At 37.7% G+C, this 18612-nt stretch overlaps 1 protein-coding gene across 2 annotated transcripts in view; it reads left to right on the top strand.

The window, feature by feature from the left end:
* The window catches only part of LOC126974613 (putative fatty acyl-CoA reductase CG5065), a 37611-nt gene that overhangs the window by 12794 nt on the left and 6205 nt on the right, over positions 1–18612 (top strand). For both annotated transcript variants that reach the window (XM_050822118.1, XM_050822119.1), the window contains exons 2-10: positions 1684–1789; positions 4173–4289; positions 4754–4873; positions 6507–6632; positions 7468–7613; positions 11507–11619; positions 13368–13560; positions 14630–14779; positions 16479–16568. In XM_050822118.1, coding sequence (XP_050678075.1) covers positions 1691–1789; positions 4173–4289; positions 4754–4873; positions 6507–6632; positions 7468–7613; positions 11507–11619; positions 13368–13560; positions 14630–14779; positions 16479–16568 — 1154 coding nt within the window. In that variant the 5' untranslated portion in view covers positions 1684–1690. The remainder of the gene's footprint in view (positions 1–1683; positions 1790–4172; positions 4290–4753; positions 4874–6506; positions 6633–7467; positions 7614–11506; positions 11620–13367; positions 13561–14629; positions 14780–16478; positions 16569–18612) is intronic.

Raw genomic sequence — 18612 nt, 5'->3', positions numbered from 1 at the left:
AGGGAGGTGGTGAATGCTCATGCATACCAACGCAGCCTAAGTCTGCGTTGGTTATGTGGGACTCACGTGAAAACCTAGGTGCCTACCCACTAAACACCACATGCAGTTGGCTTTGGGTAGGTGCCCTCTAAGCCTACATCGAAGGCGACCTTCTCTTGGGGAGAGAGAGGCGCAAGCGGCACTCCCTATGGAGTTTCCGCTGGGATATTGCACAGAAGGTGCTATCTAATTGGGACTAGTGACTTTAGAAGGATGATCACAAACTAGAGGTGAATCTAAATGCGTCTGATTATCCCCGGATGCCAAGAGGCGTTCCAGGTCAGACGAGAGTTTGTTAGGGGGATCGGAGAGGGCGTGTCTGGGCTTCCTGACTTGATAACGTGAAGGAGGGGGGGGTGGTATAATCCGCTGCCTCCTTAATCAGGGGATTTGGGTGATTGTCTGAGGACTTAAAGAAAGTTTCAGACAAGCACTTTAAGTATTGTTGGATGGTGAGGAGCTCTAAGTCCCGGTGAAGGGCTGCGTTCCTAACGCACCAGTGGGCAATGACAGCCTTACGGCAGAAAATGGATTGGACCCCGCAGCTAAATAGCTGCGCGCGCAAACTCACCTTTGATATAACTAGTTTGTGCGCGTTGTTGTTTTAGAAGGCTCTTTATCCACAAGTACTATTTAAAGTCGATTAAACGGCGCTTCCAGTTTTTGCCTTTGAAATTATGAATAATCATCGCACGAAAACAATGGCGTTCTATACATATAGTCAATTCGCATCGTGTAAAAACAAAGCCAAAATATGAACCATATGGAGCTTCGACTGCTATATCTATACATTGCTACATTAACTCCAGTTGTTTAAAATATTATTGGTCAATAAGCAGCAATGTAAAACATTTATTCAGTTAAGGTTTGATTCGGGCAGTGACAGTTGACACACGACTAACGAGAAAAGTGTGATTACATTATTTTTAAGCACACATTTGCCGTTCCGCTTTCAGCAAAAAAATTATATATATAAAAGGGAAATCATTCTTCGTAATTAATCTAAAACTATAAATCATAAAAATACATAAAAATCTGTTTCAGCTTTTGCCAATGAAACCCTTTTAAGCCCTTACGATGTCCCACATGACACGGTTAACTCAATTCAAAATTTGAAACGCCGTTCCTTCAATAATGAAGGGTATTTTGAAAAATAAAACAGGGGTGTTTTAAGATTTAATAATATAAATAGTTTTCCCCATACTTGTAGTATAAGACGGTGTAACTTTGTAACTAAATTTAATAGTTCTAGTTCGACGGAAAATACTATTTATTTTTTGCGGCATAAACAGCCGTATCAATTTTTTTTTATTTATAGGAATGAATAAATAAAAAAAATATTTAATCTATAAACAGAAATACTATAGTAACGGTTAGGGCTTGCTTGAGAAAATAAACAAAAAGTATTAATAAAGAAAGGAATTAAGGAAAAATATAAAAGACCAGCTACGGCTACCGTCGCCATATTATAGGTAAAGACCCCTTCCATGACAACATCACAAGCAATGACATTTATGAGCACGCTAGGACTGCTACAATAACTCAATTAATGAAGTACCTCTACTTACAATAAATGTTGCCATATGCCCAATTTGGGGTTCGATAATTTATGTCTCAATTATTATTATTACTGTATTGTTACAGAATCACAATGGTAGCTCGCCCAAGGTCTCCGCAAGGCGCTCTTATTCCGCAGTTCTACGCAGGAAAGGAAATCTTCATCACAGGAGCATCAGGCTTTTTGGGAAAGGTAAATTCAAATACATACACGCAGAATGCACCAAACGCTAAGAGTTCGGGGTTATACGCGTAGATGGATCGGCTCACGTTGAACCCCGGTTGGAACGACCGGGTTAAGCGGCAACGTAGAGCCCTGGTTAAACTAATTCCACACGTGGTTCGCTTCTTAGCGGAATTGACACTTCATATAACTCATAACATTTTACTTTCTCGTGAACCCAATTGTGTTTGTGCTGACGTCATAAGACGGCACTGTGGCTTATTAGAATCGCCAGACCATTTAAACAGGAAAACTCCTGGATATTATTATACAAAGGTTTAGTGAGAAGTATCCTGGAGTATTGCTCAGTGATTTGGTCTCCAATTGATAATGTTCACCGTGATAGAATAGAGTCAATTCAGCGGCGGTTTGTAAGAGTTCTTTGTAGCAGGTTGGGTGTTAGACGTAAAATTCCCGAATACTCTGAACGCTTACGTAAATTTAACTTGCATAGTCTTGATAAACGGAGATGGGTATCTGATATGTGCGTCTTACATAACATTGCGAATGGTTTTATGGATAGTCATCTATTAAGTTTGATAAACTTTAAAGTTCCAACACGATCTGTGCGTATTCCATGTTTATTTTCGATCAATTCCTAAAATAATAATGTATCGCATAACAACCCGATTATGAGAATTTGTAGAGAATTTAACGAAGTGTGTGCTGATTTTGATATATTCTTTACAAATGTAGACATTTTTAAAAATACTCTTTATAAAACTTTCTAGTTTATCTAAAATAATTTAATGTTTAACTAAATTTCGTTATACTGTAATTACTATTGTGTCCACTTATTAATTTTTTTTTTTTTTTTACTGTATTTGGTGAATGATGTGTACAATTTTAATTGGATCTCAGGATCATAAAAATATGCTGCACTTGTTATTAGATGATAGTTTTATCTTGTTATCTGTTATTGTACCTACTTGTAAATAAATAAATAAATAAATAAATAGGTATAAATAAATAATAAAATGTTCGAAAATATGACAACTGTTTTAAGTTTTATATCAATATACCTGTATGGATTATGTGGTTTTATGAAACCACGGTAAAGTGAAACTTTTTTTCACATTATAGACATTTAACTAAAAATTTTTGGAATAATAATCCATTCAGGGTATAAAAATCGCTTTATCAATCTTATTTTTATACTTGGAAAATCAAACACTGACAAACAACATTTATATTAAACACTGACAAAAACAAACAAAATAGCGTTGAGCACTGGCACAAATGAGTAATAGTCTATACACTACACGGTCAGCTGCAGAGACCGTCACGCGACTTGCAACACACAGACGAAAAAGTTTGAGACGGTGTAATAAAAGTTTCACTTTAATAATATGTAAGTGTAGTTATTAATAGTATTCAATATACAAGATACAATTTGATTCCCTTAATAGTCGACGATTTCAAAAGATCTTTTTTTATTATTTATGGATACATCACCACGTTTAATGGCTGACACAACACTAATAAATATCTCTGTAATAATAGATATACATTAATACTTATTATTAACACGTTACCTGGCTAGATTATCATGTCAATTATTATAATTAATGTCAACACGGGCTTGTCTAAATTTAGATGAGTCCCAAGCAATGAACGCATGTAAAATGCGTTCTCGCACTGCTCCCAAGTGTGTTTCAGCTGTAAAGAAATATGACGTATAGATGCAAATGATTCTCTTATATATTATATTAGCACTGGAATACAATTTTACAATATTTAATTTAAATTATGATTTTTTGATACGACATCTTCAAAAAAAACGCGCACACCTTCCTTAAAGGCCGGCAACGCTCCTGTGATTCTTCTGGTATTGCAAGAGAATGTGGGCGGCGGTGATCACTTAACACCAGGTGACCCTTACGCTCGCTTGTCCTCCATTTTGCATAAAAATAAAAAAATATTAAAACAAAAAAAGTTTCAAAACAAATTTCCAATATGGAGACCGTTCTAAAGTAAAACGAAAAGTACTGTTTTAAACTAAACGACTGTTCCTAAAATACCAATTTTTTCATATATTTAAATCTCTTTTTTATAAAAAGTATACCAATTAGTCTAAAGAAAGTGCTACAAGTGACAAAGCCTGATTTAAAATATATATATATTTAATATTTCAATTAAAAGTAACTTAAGCCCATTTTATAGAGCTCTATGAGTGCATGGACTTCTCGAAATATCTGATCGCGTGTAACACAGACAGATCCAGTACTCTGTGAATATCTCCTTAAGTGTTTGAGTCCCGCATCGCCCATAAATTTTGATACAAATTTAAAATAAGATTTTTATGTCAGGCTTATAGAAATATATCGAGTACATTTATATGTTATTATTCCAGGTGTTGGTAGAACGTCTTCTGTCCACATGTCCAGAAGTAGCTCAGCTTCATCTCCTTATGAGACCAAAGAAGGGTCTGCTACCTGATAAAAGATTGCTGCAGCTGAAACAATCACAGGTAGGTTTTTAGAGTTATAACTTCTTCTTATGGCGCGTTTGGGGTTAAAAAAAACCGGCCAAGAACGAAGGGGTCTTGTACCATTATCTATAAAAACATCATATAAAATCACGTTTGTTGTTTGGGAGCCCCCTTAAATATTTTTGTTATTCTACTTTTAGTATTTATTATTATAGCTTCAATAGAAATACATGATCTATGAAAATGTTAACTGTCTAAGTGTCACGGTTCATGAATTACAGCCTGGTGACAGACAGACGGACACTGGAGTCTTAGCAATAGGGTTATGTTTTTAAACAAATAGATCGTCTCCAATCCGGCAGAAAGTGCTGCACTACAGGTGCCAATCGAACGGTAGCAGTGTCGCGAGTAAAATACTTTTTTCTCATCCCAAAGTATGCCCAACGTGTCTGAAGTAGATATTACTTAAAAAACATCTAAATGAAACAAAATTTAAATTCCAGGTTTTCGATATTCTTCGCCAGAAGGATCCCCAACAGTTGAACAAATTGAGCATCATTCCCGGAGACGTTACGCAGCCTAACCTGGGTATTTCCGAAGAATATTTGAAGAAACTTGATAAGGTATATCATCAATTCATTTTTATTTCTTCATATCGGTATTTAGTATTTTTCGTGATTGCTTGGTCACCAGAATCTCTTCATATTGTAAACTTTGGTATAAATACGCGGGGCACTCAGAATGAACACACTTAAAATCATCTTATCTTCTCAAAGTACTCTCCACCAGCCTCTATACAAAGCCTCAATGCATCTAAGCCGCCTATTCCAGTCCGCCGCAGACACCTCTTCTACAACCTTCTTGAAAGTTGTTAGCGCATCTTTCGGCAACGAAAACTGGATTCCTTTCAGTTGAATTTTCATTTTAGGGAATAAAAAGAAGTCACACGGTGCTAGATGACGACTATAAGAAGGGTGACCTGTGACTTTGACTGGCGTGGAGTCCAGGAAGTCCCTTGTTTTGAGCGCTCGGGTGCGCGGGTGCGTTGTTGTGGTGAAATAATATCGCTCATGGATCAAAATTTTACCTGCGCTTCACTTTAGTAGACGTTGGTTCGTTGTGATACAGCCAAACTATCGACGGATGCTATTCTTCGGGATCTTATTGATAAATCTAGGTTTCATCACCTGTCACAATGTCGAAAACGTGCCGAGACAAGCCTGGTTCGAACTTATTGATCATGCCATGACACCACTCCACACAGGCCACCGTCTGAGCTTCATTGAGGTGTTCGACACCCAGCGTGAAACTATCCTTCTCATGTATAGATTCAACACGGGCTGTTGAATCTTGTGAACCCTTCCCGATCCAATCTGCACTTTATGCTGAATTCATTCGTATGTAACTCGTTTTGTTTTCTCGAATAAAATTTTTCACTGCTAGCACATTTTCCTCGGTAACAGTCATCGAAGGATAACCATTAATTATTTTTTCATCCCCTAACGATAGACAGCCGCGCTAAAATTCGGTATGCTAACGGTAAATGGTTGCTTTAGAAGGGCCTTCACCCAGAAACCTATTTGAAGTCGATAAAATGACTCGTCTAGTTTGGTCCGAAAATGTTCCCGACGCAGATCCGCGTTTCCATGAGACACGATAATTCAATCTACCTTCAAAAATTTGGACAGATATTTGAAATTCGAACGATGTTATTTTTACTCGGAAATAATCACGTGTTTTTAAATAATATAGGCCATACATAAAAACATTTTTTTCGTAAAATTTTCTGAGTGTCCAGAATTAGACCTTGTAGCTCTACTGTCATTATCTGACAATTGTAGACCACTCACGAAAATTGGTCAATCATAACAAAGATTATTAACATCCATAAGGCTAGCTAAGAGGCTGCCTAAGTAAAAAGTGAAATTTAGTTTAGTATGAAACGTGCAGCGATTTGACCTAAGTTTGAAATAGTAATTACAATATTATGGCGATGACGTAAAATCCGGCTAAGTTTGAAAACGAACAGTTGCTTAAAACGTGATGGATTTCGGCTATCTCCGTTTCTTACAAGATTATAGCCGTCATATGTCAATCTATGATATATCATATCAATTACTGCACGTTTCATACAATCGCTTTTTCCTTAGTGAGTTTCGCTAGTCCTTATATTCTTCTTGGGATTTGTGTCCAGTGGTTCATTCGTCCCAGACAAATACATTTTCAGCACTGATATAATCTGTCGATATTTTGCAGGTTTCAATAGTATTCCATAGTGCAGCTACTGTCAAGTTTGACGAGCTTCTAGGATGCGCTGTGGAGCAGAATATCCGGTCAGTTATACGAGTCATGGACATCTGTGATAGTCTACCCAATATTGAGGTAATTTATATTTGGTTGCTCTTTGTTTTATACACAGTAATGACGACAGAGACAACTTTTCGTAGATTCTCGGCGATAATTATTACTGTTCTGCCGGGCTTGGATGCGCAATGCGAGATATATCACGACGCGAAAGAAAAAAGTTGTCGACATCGGTTAATTTCTTGTTTACCCTAACATGCACACTACGAGTGACAAAATTCTCGTCACAGACTCGGCCTTGTCACGTAGACAAACCGATGTTGCAGTTTCAAAAGAATAAATGGTATTATGAAGTTGCAGCACCGATTTCGTTCATTCTTCGTTCATGCTATTTTTTAACTTTAATTATTTTAATGACATTTGTTACTGATTTTTTACTTACTCTGACCACAGAGTACTTTTACTTTTAAAATTACGTCGTCATGTTAGGGTTCGTAGAGAAAAATTCCACAGTTATTGCAAAATTACTTTTATCACTACTTTTGACGTAACGAGACGAAATAAGTATGTAACCACGTTTGCTTCAATAGACATATCAAGATAAGACGAGAAAATGCGTAGAGATAATTTACTCGTGGTCATGCTAGTCCGGTTGATCATACAAAACTGATTAAGACGGTAATAGAAATAAGTGGTAATTCCTTGCGACGTTTGCAACGCTCCGGATATTTATTTATTTAAGCAAAGAACAAAAATAGCAGTTACACAACTTCTTATCGATGAAATGTAATATTTTCATTTTCCCGCAGTTAGACATACTACATAAAAATAGGAGCGATGTCCCTTACCAGCAGACTTGCCTGTGTCCAAGACACCAGCGTCAATATAACTGATAATAAAATAAATGTTGCAGACTCTGATCCACGTTTCGACGGCGTACTCAAATGCTGAGCATCCTCGTGTAGAGGAGAGGGTGTACAAGTCACCTGAGGAGTTGTCCAAATTGCTGACCCTCGTAGACGTGCTACCAACCGACTTATTGCAGAAGATAACGCCAGAGTAAGTTTTGTATACATATATTGGAACCAAAGAGATACAACATTCTATCGTATGAGAAACAAAGCGTGCAAGAGAACCCGCCATCTCTTCGCAACGCCAAAGAATCAAACCGATCGGAGATAATTTGATTGTCTATGATTCGAGTCATTTGTCGTTGTATGCGGTCAAATGAAAGAAGGTGTAGCGGTACTGGGGAGCGCCCGTCCAGAGGTGAGAAGAGTAATCCATGTGATGCCGAATTTGCGCCGAAGTTGCAGGCGATGGCTTATAGTGAATTACTCTCTCGCCTTACTGAGTGCACCAATCTTGTCAGAGGTCAGTTTGGCCTTCTCTTCCAAGTGACCACGGAACTGAACGTCACTCGATATATCGACGGCGCGTATTCCAATAGCAGATGTGGACATTAGAAGAGTGACCTTTTAGCGGTGATGCACAAACTTGTGTCTTAGTGTTGAATTGGACTAAACTTTGTCGGTCCCATTCAGAGACTTTGCAAAGCAAAGTCTCGATTTCAGACACAAGTTTATTCCGGATTGACAACAACTTTGGTGCTCTGATCGGCCAAAAACTTCTCGAAAAACCCATAGAATGGCAGTTTTGGTGTAAGCGCTTTGTGCCACATCCGATGAAGGCCTTCGCTATGATCAAACTCACTATAAGATATGCAAGAAGATCACCAGCTGAGCGACCTGGCAGAAACCGTACTGGCACGTCGCTGATCAGCTGGTAAGTATTTCAAGAGGTGACAATCGACTCCAAAACTTTGGAGAAAATTGAGGTAATAGCATTGGGGCGGTAGTTGCACGGATCCGAGCATACACCTTTCTTAGGGAGGGTGCACTAGAGCCGCTTTCCATAATTTCGGTATTAAACCTGATTAGAAAACCTTGAGTAGGAAAAAACTGGCATGGACCGGCGCCAAGTCCGCAGCACTACTGGGGGTATGCCATCGGGTCTGCTTGATTTATCTAAGTTTATGTAAGGTGAAAAAACATAACCTGTCTTATAACAAAAAAGTTAATCACGTGTTGAACACTTGTTTTTAAATATTTCTATTACAGATCTGTGTCTTTCTGTTGTTTAGCGTTCAACAATCTTTAGACATTGCTTTTATTAAAACAAGAGTCGAAGCTACGTATAGAATATAGATCATACCTAGTCAACAAAGAAAAAAAAAATTCTATTGCAAATAACATTTATTACTATTAGAGTGTGTCAGTTTAATACACAACTATAAAACAATTAAAAATATAAATAGATTATTCGAAGTGGTCTTGTGGTTCAGTGGTAACACTGAAAATGTTTAGAAAATGAAAAAGGGGTTAATGTAGAAAGTTGCCAATACTTTTATTATTTTTCGAAGTAATCTCCGTTCCTCTCTACACATCGTCGCATTCGATGGAACTACTGAGAAAAGCAGTGGGCCCATTCTTCCTTAGAGGTCTCGTCTATGGCATTTTCGTACGCTTTCACCGCATCCTCAGTAAAAGTAACTCGTAAAGCGAATACCTCTAATTTTATCTTTAGTTCTTGGGAATAAATAAAAGTCGCAGGGCGCCAGGTCACGACTGTATGGCGGATGACTCATTATCTCGACACCTGCCATAGTCAAATATTCAACAGTCCGTTTTGCGGAGTGCGCTGATGCATTGTCGTGGTGAAGGAGGATCCTGCTTCGAGGGCGCTGCTGTTGAATTTTTTCCAAGACAACAGGCAAACAGCGATTGACATACCAGTCTGCAGTAACTATCCTGCCATCTTCTAGCACAACTGTCGCGAAATGACCTTTCTAACCAAAGAATGAGGCAATCATCTTTTTTCCTTGACTTCTTCTTTTCTTTACCTTAGTTGGCCGATCCTCGAAAGGATACACCCACTGAGCTGATTGTCTTTTGGTTTCGGGTTCGTAGCAATATATCCAGCTTTCATCACCTGTGACGATGTCAAATACAGCATTTGAGTCACCGCCGTTGAACTTATCTAACATTTGGCGACACCAGTCCATGCGAAGGTGTTTCTGGTCAACGGTTAAAGTATGGGGAATCCATCTGGTACAAAGCTTCCTGACGCCTAAATGTTCGTGTAATTTTTTGAACTTGACTCATACCAATAGGCCTCGGGCAATCTGCTGATAGGTCACTCTCTTATCTTCCTGTATCATGTGTCCCATAGCACTGATGTTATCTTCAGCAGTCGCTGTTAAAGGACGTCCCTCACGCGGATCATCATTGAGACTGCTACGTCCACGCTTAATCTCGTTAAACCAATTGTTAATAGTGGCACGAGATGGTGCTTCATTAAAAAATGCTAATCGCAGCCTATCATAGCTTTGTTGTAGAGTAAGCCCACAACGAGAGTCATAATAAATCACTTAATCATTTCTCGCGTTAGGTTCATTTTCACGTGTAACAAGAGTCTTAGATTTGCCGCCAATTCACAAAAACAAATGACAATGAATGCAATATACTACATTAGGTTACCAAAGAGTTCTAAAATAGAAATTCAAAAAAAGTTTTCATTAGCAATGTTTCTAACTGGCGAGTTCTAAATATTTTCAGTGTTACCCACGTACAGTCCTTTAAACGTTGAGGCCAGTTATCAATAGAAGCACGCACTCTTTCCATCGGAAAATTCTTCATTGCCAATTGTACGTCACTTTAAAACTGATCATAAATCATAAACCAGCGGAATTAGATTGAGACTAGACGGCGGCCAGTCTTCAACTCTGATGAAGTCTGAAACGTTCGTTTCCAACCAAGACTGCGTAGACCGAGCTCTATAACCCGGCGCCGAGTCTTGCTGGAAGGACCATTCTTGGTCATTGAAGGTGTTGTTATGGAGTTTCACTTCCCTCCCAAGAATCTTGATACACTTGTGCCGAAGTTTTGATACCTTTTTCACAGTATGGCTCAGTCACTCCTTCATTGCTAATACAGTGTTCCGATTTTGAAAATTAAAGATTTGGTTTTACTGATTCACTGTTTTAATAAAGACACTTAAACGTCGGTCGGGTGGCTAATGCGCCACAAATCGTGTGAGTCGATGGCCAGTCTTATGCCGCCGCGCGTTACCTAACGGGCTCGGGTTACACAATAAAATATATTGCTTTTGAAGTGTTTCGGCTTGTTTATAAAAACGAACGTCAATGCTTTTATTATTAAACAAGCTAGCGCTTTGTTAGATTACATAAACAATAGATACTGCTTAATTTAAACAAATTTCGTTTAAAGTATGTCATGCATTTTTGTGATTTTTTAGATTTACCTACAGATTACATTTCGATTATTACTAATGAATGTAGTAATTTTTTATAACTAAAACATACTTCAAAGTTACTAATTAGTCATAGAATAGTTACTAAAACATCATAGATAATACAAAAAATAATTTTTAAATCGACTGCTACAGATAATTTTTACGGCTGACCGCATTTTGACGGCTTATCGTATTTTACACAGATAAAGTTTTAAAATTAAATATTCTTACTTTTATAGGCTGTTAAATTACCTTTCTTGTGGTATATCGTGTAGATTGTCTTACTCTGTGTATATTTAACGAAAAAATATCTGCTACCGTTGTGTGCCAAGCAGACGTCAGACGTCTGATTGGCACCTCGGGGGGTATAATAAGGATAGGTGCATTGAAAACATGTGACACTTCATTAACAGTATACGCTTAGATCCGCCGCGGGTGGGAGGCATGAGGCGATGAGACCACAGCCGGTTATTAGTGCGCGAACAAGCCATATTTAATTTTTTTTTTGTAATAACACCGTAGTTGGTTAGTTTTTCTTTTTTGTTTTCAAGCCTTGATTCATACATACCGGATTCATCTGGTTAATTATATAGATTCTATTATTATATTTTATGCCTTACAATGTATTTATTTTTCAGATATATTGCCCCTAAAGCGAACACCTATATATTCACGAAAGCCATGGCTGAAAGCGTGGTCTTCTCAAGGAGTTCCAAGAAATACTCCATTGCAATCTTCCGACCCACAACAGGTAATATAATATTTTATGCAAGATAACAAAAGTTGCAGATAAGTCGGTCAGTTAGCCTCTGTGACGTTTGGTGTCGAAACACTTGGCTTGGTCTCTGTGCCACACACAGAGACGCGGAGAATGTGCCTACATATTTATTCATAGTCGTCACCAGAGGCGTGCATTACTTTTCTAGCAAGGTAGGCACTGTAGATACTAGTATCTACGTCCCTAATATAATATTTGGATATTGTATTAGGTATATCGCAAAGAGTTTGACGTTGTCATTTACTCTCGACGTGGCAATTTTGTGGTTTTAAAAGTAAGTAATAATAATAATAAAAGCCTTTATTAACAATCTATAAATAAGTGCAGTTACATTTCTAATCTTAAATCTACTATTTTAATTTGATTATGTAAAAGTACTTATGTGATAATTTACTATATTAGACACCGGTTTCTAGATTGTTTTGCTTTTCAGCATAGGCCTCCCCAAGTTTTCTCCACAAAGATCTTGCTGTCCTCATCCAAGTCGGACCTGCCACCTTTAGAATATCATCTTCCCATCTTCGATGCTGTCTTCCTTTATTTCTGGTATTATATCTTGGACACCATTCTGTCACTTCTTTAGTCCATTTCTAAGTCTTACTTCGTATCATGTGTCCAGCCCATTTCCATTTCAGTTGTTGTATATGATATTTTATATCTATGACATTGGTTCGTTTTCTTATTATTGCTAGCCTAATTTTATCTTTAAGTTTTATGTTAAGTATACTTCGTTCCATTCTGTGTTGGCAGGTTTCCAGAGCTTTGATATTTTTGTTTGTGCAACTCCAAGTTAAAAGTAAGTAAGCTAAAACTAACTGGGTGGGTGTTTAATAGAAATTTGCTTATAGAATAACGGAAGTAATTTAACTCTAATAGTAGTGGTACATATTAATGTAGGTTCTTATAAGGTAGGCACTGCCTAAACGCCTATTTGGAATGCACGCTCGTCACATCATGGAGTAGAGGAAATACGTTATAGAATTTTTAACAAATAGATTAACTTTCCAAGACTATTGGTGTACGCTGTCTTGATTTAATTTGAATTCATCTAAATATTGTTCATCCTTTTAAATAAAACTATACCTAAGAAAAAATATTGGCCTACATTACTTGCGACGTCAACCCTTACATGAACATTACATCAACCCTGATTACATCATTTTTAGTTGTCACTAACTTATCGATATGTTTATTCATTTTCATACAACACTAGGTTTTTTTATGAAAATAAGGGACGAGGCGAGGACGTTCAGCTGATGGTAATTGATACGCTCGGTCCATTACAATACCGAGCTGCTCAAAATTATTGAAAAATCCAAAAAATCTGAGCGGCACTACAGCTACGCTCGTCACATTGCGACATAAGAGGTCTCATTTGCCTAGTAATTTCAATAGCTACGGCGGCCGTCAGACTGAAACACAGTAATGCTTACACATTACTGCTTCACGGCAGAAATAGGCGCCGTTGTGGTGCCCATAATCTAGCTAGCATCCGGTGCAAAGGAGCCTCCCACTGGTATACTTTCGAATTTTGTAAAACATTTTGTTTTAAAAAAAAATCTTGGATCTTGTAGTAAATTCATATCACTCCAACTTACTAACATGACTTAGCCGAGTAATAGGCATAATAAGTTTGTTTGTTCCTGGTGTTAATATTAAGGCTATGACAGTTTCTCGAAAATTCACTCGATATTAATTCTATAACTACAATAATTTTACAGTTGTTGCTTCGCTCAGTCACCCATTTCCTGGATGGGTTGAAAACCTGAACGGTCCACCTGGAGTAATAGCCACGGCTGGTAAAGGAATACTCCACGTGTTCAGAATAGACAAGACTAAGGTGGCTGATCTTCTGCCAGTGGATATTGCTGTAAATACCTTGATAGCTGTTGGTTGGGAGACCACGGTTGATAAGTAAGGCACTTTGATTTTTTTATATACCTAATAAACATACGAGAATATAAGTCATAGATAAGAGATCAATCAACACCAAGAGACTGACCTACCCACAGAACAGTTTACAGAGATTAGAATGGCCTTGTGGGCGGGGCAGGCGCGCCGCATATATGATCGATGGATCTTATTCTTCTTCATCGTCTGACACCCGCGCTCTTATTGTAATAACGTAAAACTTAGTGATTTTTTTTTTCCATTTCGACCTGCGATCAGTCCTCAAGACAATAATCAGGTGAGTTGCGAGAGGTTGAGGTTTGGCGAGATGGAGCCACTGCCCCATCTCCCCTTAGTTAGGTAGCACATCGGCTCTCTTGAGTCTTCTAATCAGATTTTGCTGCAAGAGCATACTGGATAGCGGGTTTGGGTGAGTTGTCAAACGAGCCTTATAGTTGATTGCTTCGTTTTTATATGGTCTTTCCATACCTTCCCACGGTCCAGATAAAATCCGAGGTATTTAACGCAGGTTGATTGCGGCAGAGTGTCGGAGCCTAGATTGACCGGTTGACAAGTTTTGCGTCTTAGGGTAAATGTGATATGGTGAGACTTCGGGGCGCTTGCTTTGCCCCACTTGGTCAGTCAAGCATTAGTGGCATCGAGCTGAGTTTGTAAATATCTTGTCGCTTCATTGGGGTCACTGTTACAACTGAGGAACCGCATCATCAGCAAAGGTTGCTACAGCTGCTTCTGGTGATTGGGATATGTCACTAGTAAATATGTTGTAGGGGACTGGACTATGTATAGAGCCTTGGGGTACTCCGGCCCTGCAGTAATGTTCACACATTACTGCTTCACGGCAGAAATAGGCCCCGTTGTGGTACCCAAGGAGCCGCCCACTGATAGTTTAATATATAATTATTTTTTTTTGTAAAAACTGTGAAAGCAGTAGAAATAAAGGCTTTTTATTTTAGTATAACTTTTTGAAAAATTTTCTTCATAATTTGTCCTATCTCTCGATAGACGTCAAAATACGTTGAACTCTTCCGACCATCGACCGCATTTTTCCATTAAAAACATTAATACCTTTTAGGTTAGACACAATTCGCGTTTACAACTCCAGTACTTGCGAGAATCCAATTACGTGGAATATGTTTGAGTTGTACATGAGGAAATATCTTCGGGGTGAGAGCCCATTGGACAATGCAATATGGTATCCTTCAGGATTTAGTCTCGAAAACAAGTAAGTAAACTCAATAGGTCAGTTTCATCTATCAAAGTTAAATTATCAATGTATGTTATTTATTAGAGTTCTTACCATAGCAAATAGGAATACAATACTAATTTGTTATAAAAGATATGAGATTTATTTATAGTTTCATAATTAAAATCATAATTTTATTATCTGTATGTCACGTGACTGAAAACGCGGACCACCATTTTGTGACGTCACTATAGCAGAAACAATTTGTAGATAAATTACACCAACGATACGTACTATGAAATGTCATTTTTTTTTCACTAAGAAAAGAGCAGTTCACTAGATTGTGTGAAACATGCTGTCATTTATAGATTGACAGATGACTGCTATAATCATGTAAAAGGCCGGAGCTGAAATCAAAAATGGCCAAATGTCTCAACTCCAAATATGGCGTGACCGTAACATTTCACGAAAAACTAAAATGAGGCTAGTCAACAGTCTAATTTATTCCAACTTCAGCTATGGGGTTGAGACATGGACACTAAAGAAGGGCGACAGAGATCGGATTGATGCCTTTGAGATGTGGTGCTGGAGGAAGATGCTTCAAATTCCTTAGACAGCACCAACCAATCCATGCTTAACAGTCTAGGTGTAAAAACCAGACTCTCATCCATCTGCCTCCGTAGAATCTTAGAGTTCTTCGGACATATCGCCAGAAAAGACGGCCACAACCTCGAACAACTGACGGTTACTGGGAAGGTAGACGGACGACGTCCCAAAGGTCGGAGTCCTATAAGATGGTCTGACCAAATCCGCACATCTCTAAATATCGGACTTCATGACGCACTGCACGTAGCCAAAGACAGACACAGATGGCGAACTATTGTCAAAAAGTGGAATCCTCAGAGAAATCACGACCCCCAGCAATGAGAAATACGACGCGAGGAGGAGAAGCCGTAATCCACTACGTTATAAGCAACTGTTCGCTTTCAAACTTAGCCGGATTATACTTCGTCGCCAATTATTGGACGGAATTTCAGAAAAACTTTCCAAACCACAATCATGTCCAAATTGAGTTAAGAACACAAAACTTGTCACGTGATTCATATTAACGGACTGACAGAAAAAGGAAAACATGAAAATATGAATGAAACATGACTTAGTAGCCCAACCAACATGTTTGGATAGTGGAATACACCAACATTTATTAAACTTTAAACACGAAATCGTTTTTCAGAAACAACGTCCAATTGTCGTACTGCATGTTTCATACTAAACCAAATTTCACTTTTTACTTAGGCAGTCCCACCTCTTATTACGTAGTATTTATATCCTCTCTGGCGAAATTGACACTTATGATAACTAACTCAACCTAACATTTGGATATTTTATTGGATATTTACTATGGATTTCTGCAAAATAAACCTAAGCCAATAATTTTAAAAAGAAAAAGACCCATATATATGCATTGTCACCATATATCAACACCTACATATTTAATGTAGATATAGCTAAATTAGCACAAGCGCCTTACATTGCTTAAAAATCAAAATGGCTGCTATGTCATAATAGTTGCGAATCATATTAATAGATGAATTGTCGATCTTCCCGATTTTCATATCTTTAGATAATGGTTCCGACATCAAAGGTGAGATACACTACATAGTAATATATATATATACTCTAGTAATATTATTATTTGGAGGATGAATTTTTATGGTAAATATGTTTTTTATTTCAGATACACGCATATGTTCTTCGAGTTTTTATTGAATTCTCTGCCGCTTTATATCTTAGAATTTATCTTAAGGGGATTAAGGATTGACATAAAGTAAGTATTAAGTATTTATTATTATTAATACGTAAGTCATTTAATTCAAATAGGAATACTACCTAAAAAGTAATAAAAAAAAATCAACAATTTAAAGTTTTGGGGTAAGTTTAAAAAATAGATTACGACTGATTCTCAGACCTAGCAAATATATAAATTACACGGGTCTATTCTTGGACCCTTCCTCTTCCTAATTTATATAAATGATATACCTAACCTTGTAGAAAAAAACACAAGGTTTTGTTACACAAGTGTCATCCGTAAATACATGACATATTCAAAGATGACAATTCGCTCATATTCAAAGTAAAAAGAATAGGAAAGATTTTTTTTTTCTATTGCAAATAACATTTATTACTTTTACAGTGTCTTAGTTTAATACATAAATGTAAAACAATTTAAAATATAAAAAGCTAATTCGATGTGGTCTCCATTGGCTGCAATACAGCCCTATAAAAGTTGAGGTCAGTTATCAAAAGAAGCACGCACTCTTTCCATGGGAAAGTTCTTCACTGAAAACACCAATCGTATGGATTGTTTTAGGGACTCCAAATTATTATGGGGCTTAGAGCAAGCCGAACTCTCTAAAACTGACCATAAATCATAATCCAGCGGATAAAGATCGGGACTAGAAGACGGCCAGTCTTCAGCTGTGATAAAGTCCGAAACGTTCGTTTCCAACCAAGACTGCGTAGACCAAGCTTTATGACCCGGCGCCGTCTTGCTGGAAGGACCATTCTTGGTTATTGAACATGGTGTTGTTAAGGGGCTTCACTACCTTCTCAAGAATGGTATCTAGATACACTTGTGCCATTTTCATAAAAGTATGGCTCAGACACTCCTTCATAGCTAATACCCCACCAAACCATCACTGAAATTAGTGCCCACGTTACACTCTGTTGACTAATTGGGAAGCTTCCTTAGAGTTTTGAGCATAAATGTTGCTCAATTGTAAAACTTTTCTCATCCGTGAACAAAATATTTCTGTGACCGATTTTACTAACCTATTCTTTTTTAAATTATCATTTAAAAAAGACCAGTACGTCTCTTATAGGTTGCAAGTCCTAAATCATCTTTTTATGTCTGCTTGCCTCTCAACGGTAGCAGATATTTTTTTCGTTTTATATACACAGAGTAAGACAAGCTACACGATATACCACAAGAAAGGTAATTTAACAGACTATAAAAGTAAAAATATTTAATTTTAAAGCAACAAATCTTGTTTAAAAACAAAAGCGTAGACGTTCGTTTTTATAAACAAGCCCAAACACTTCAAAAGCAATAAATTTTATTTTGTAACCCGAGCCCGTTGCCTTGGCGTCGGTAAGACACGAATGGCTCGTACGCCACGCGCGGTGTGGGTAGCCTGGCACGCGACCGAATTCAACTTCATTCTTTATATTTTTTGGAATAGTATATTTTGGGTGTTTTTTTATATATCAATTATTTCTCCGTACTTTCCGTGGACACCTGTTTCCGGGTTCCAAACTATCTTTACTATATTTTATATTATATATATTTACGCTTGGCAACTTCATACTTTAAAGGTATTTTTTTTATGAAAATAAGGGACGAGACGAGCAGGACGTTCAGCTAATGATAATTGATACGCCCTACCCATTACAATGCAGTACCGCTCAGAATTCTTGAAAAACCCAAAAATTCTGAGTGGCACTACAATTGCGCTCGCCACCTTGAGACATAGCATGTTAAGTCTCATTTGCCTAGTAATTTCACTAGCTACGGCGCCCTTCAGACCAAAACACAGTAATGTTTACACATTACTGCTTCACGGCAGAAATAGGCGCCGTTCTGGCCGGGCTCCTGTAAAACTCCGGGCAACTGGTAAAAGCATGAAACAACAATGCTTTGTGATCAACAGTCTAAATTTATGTGTTACTAATTAACAAGGGCTGATTCAGTTGGCCACAACTGCCAATACGTCGCCACTACTGCCGCTCTGTTACTCTATGTCGTCAATCCTAGTAATCCACAGCTGAATATCTAAGTGATCGGACAGGATGGGACTAGATTATGATTATTT

The sequence above is a fragment of the Leptidea sinapis genome, chromosome 33 (assembly GCF_905404315.1).
Source record: "Leptidea sinapis chromosome 33, ilLepSina1.1, whole genome shotgun sequence".
In the NCBI taxonomy this organism is placed as follows: domain Eukaryota; kingdom Metazoa; phylum Arthropoda; class Insecta; order Lepidoptera; family Pieridae; genus Leptidea; species Leptidea sinapis.
This window is presented reverse-complemented; position numbering and strand designations above follow the sequence as displayed.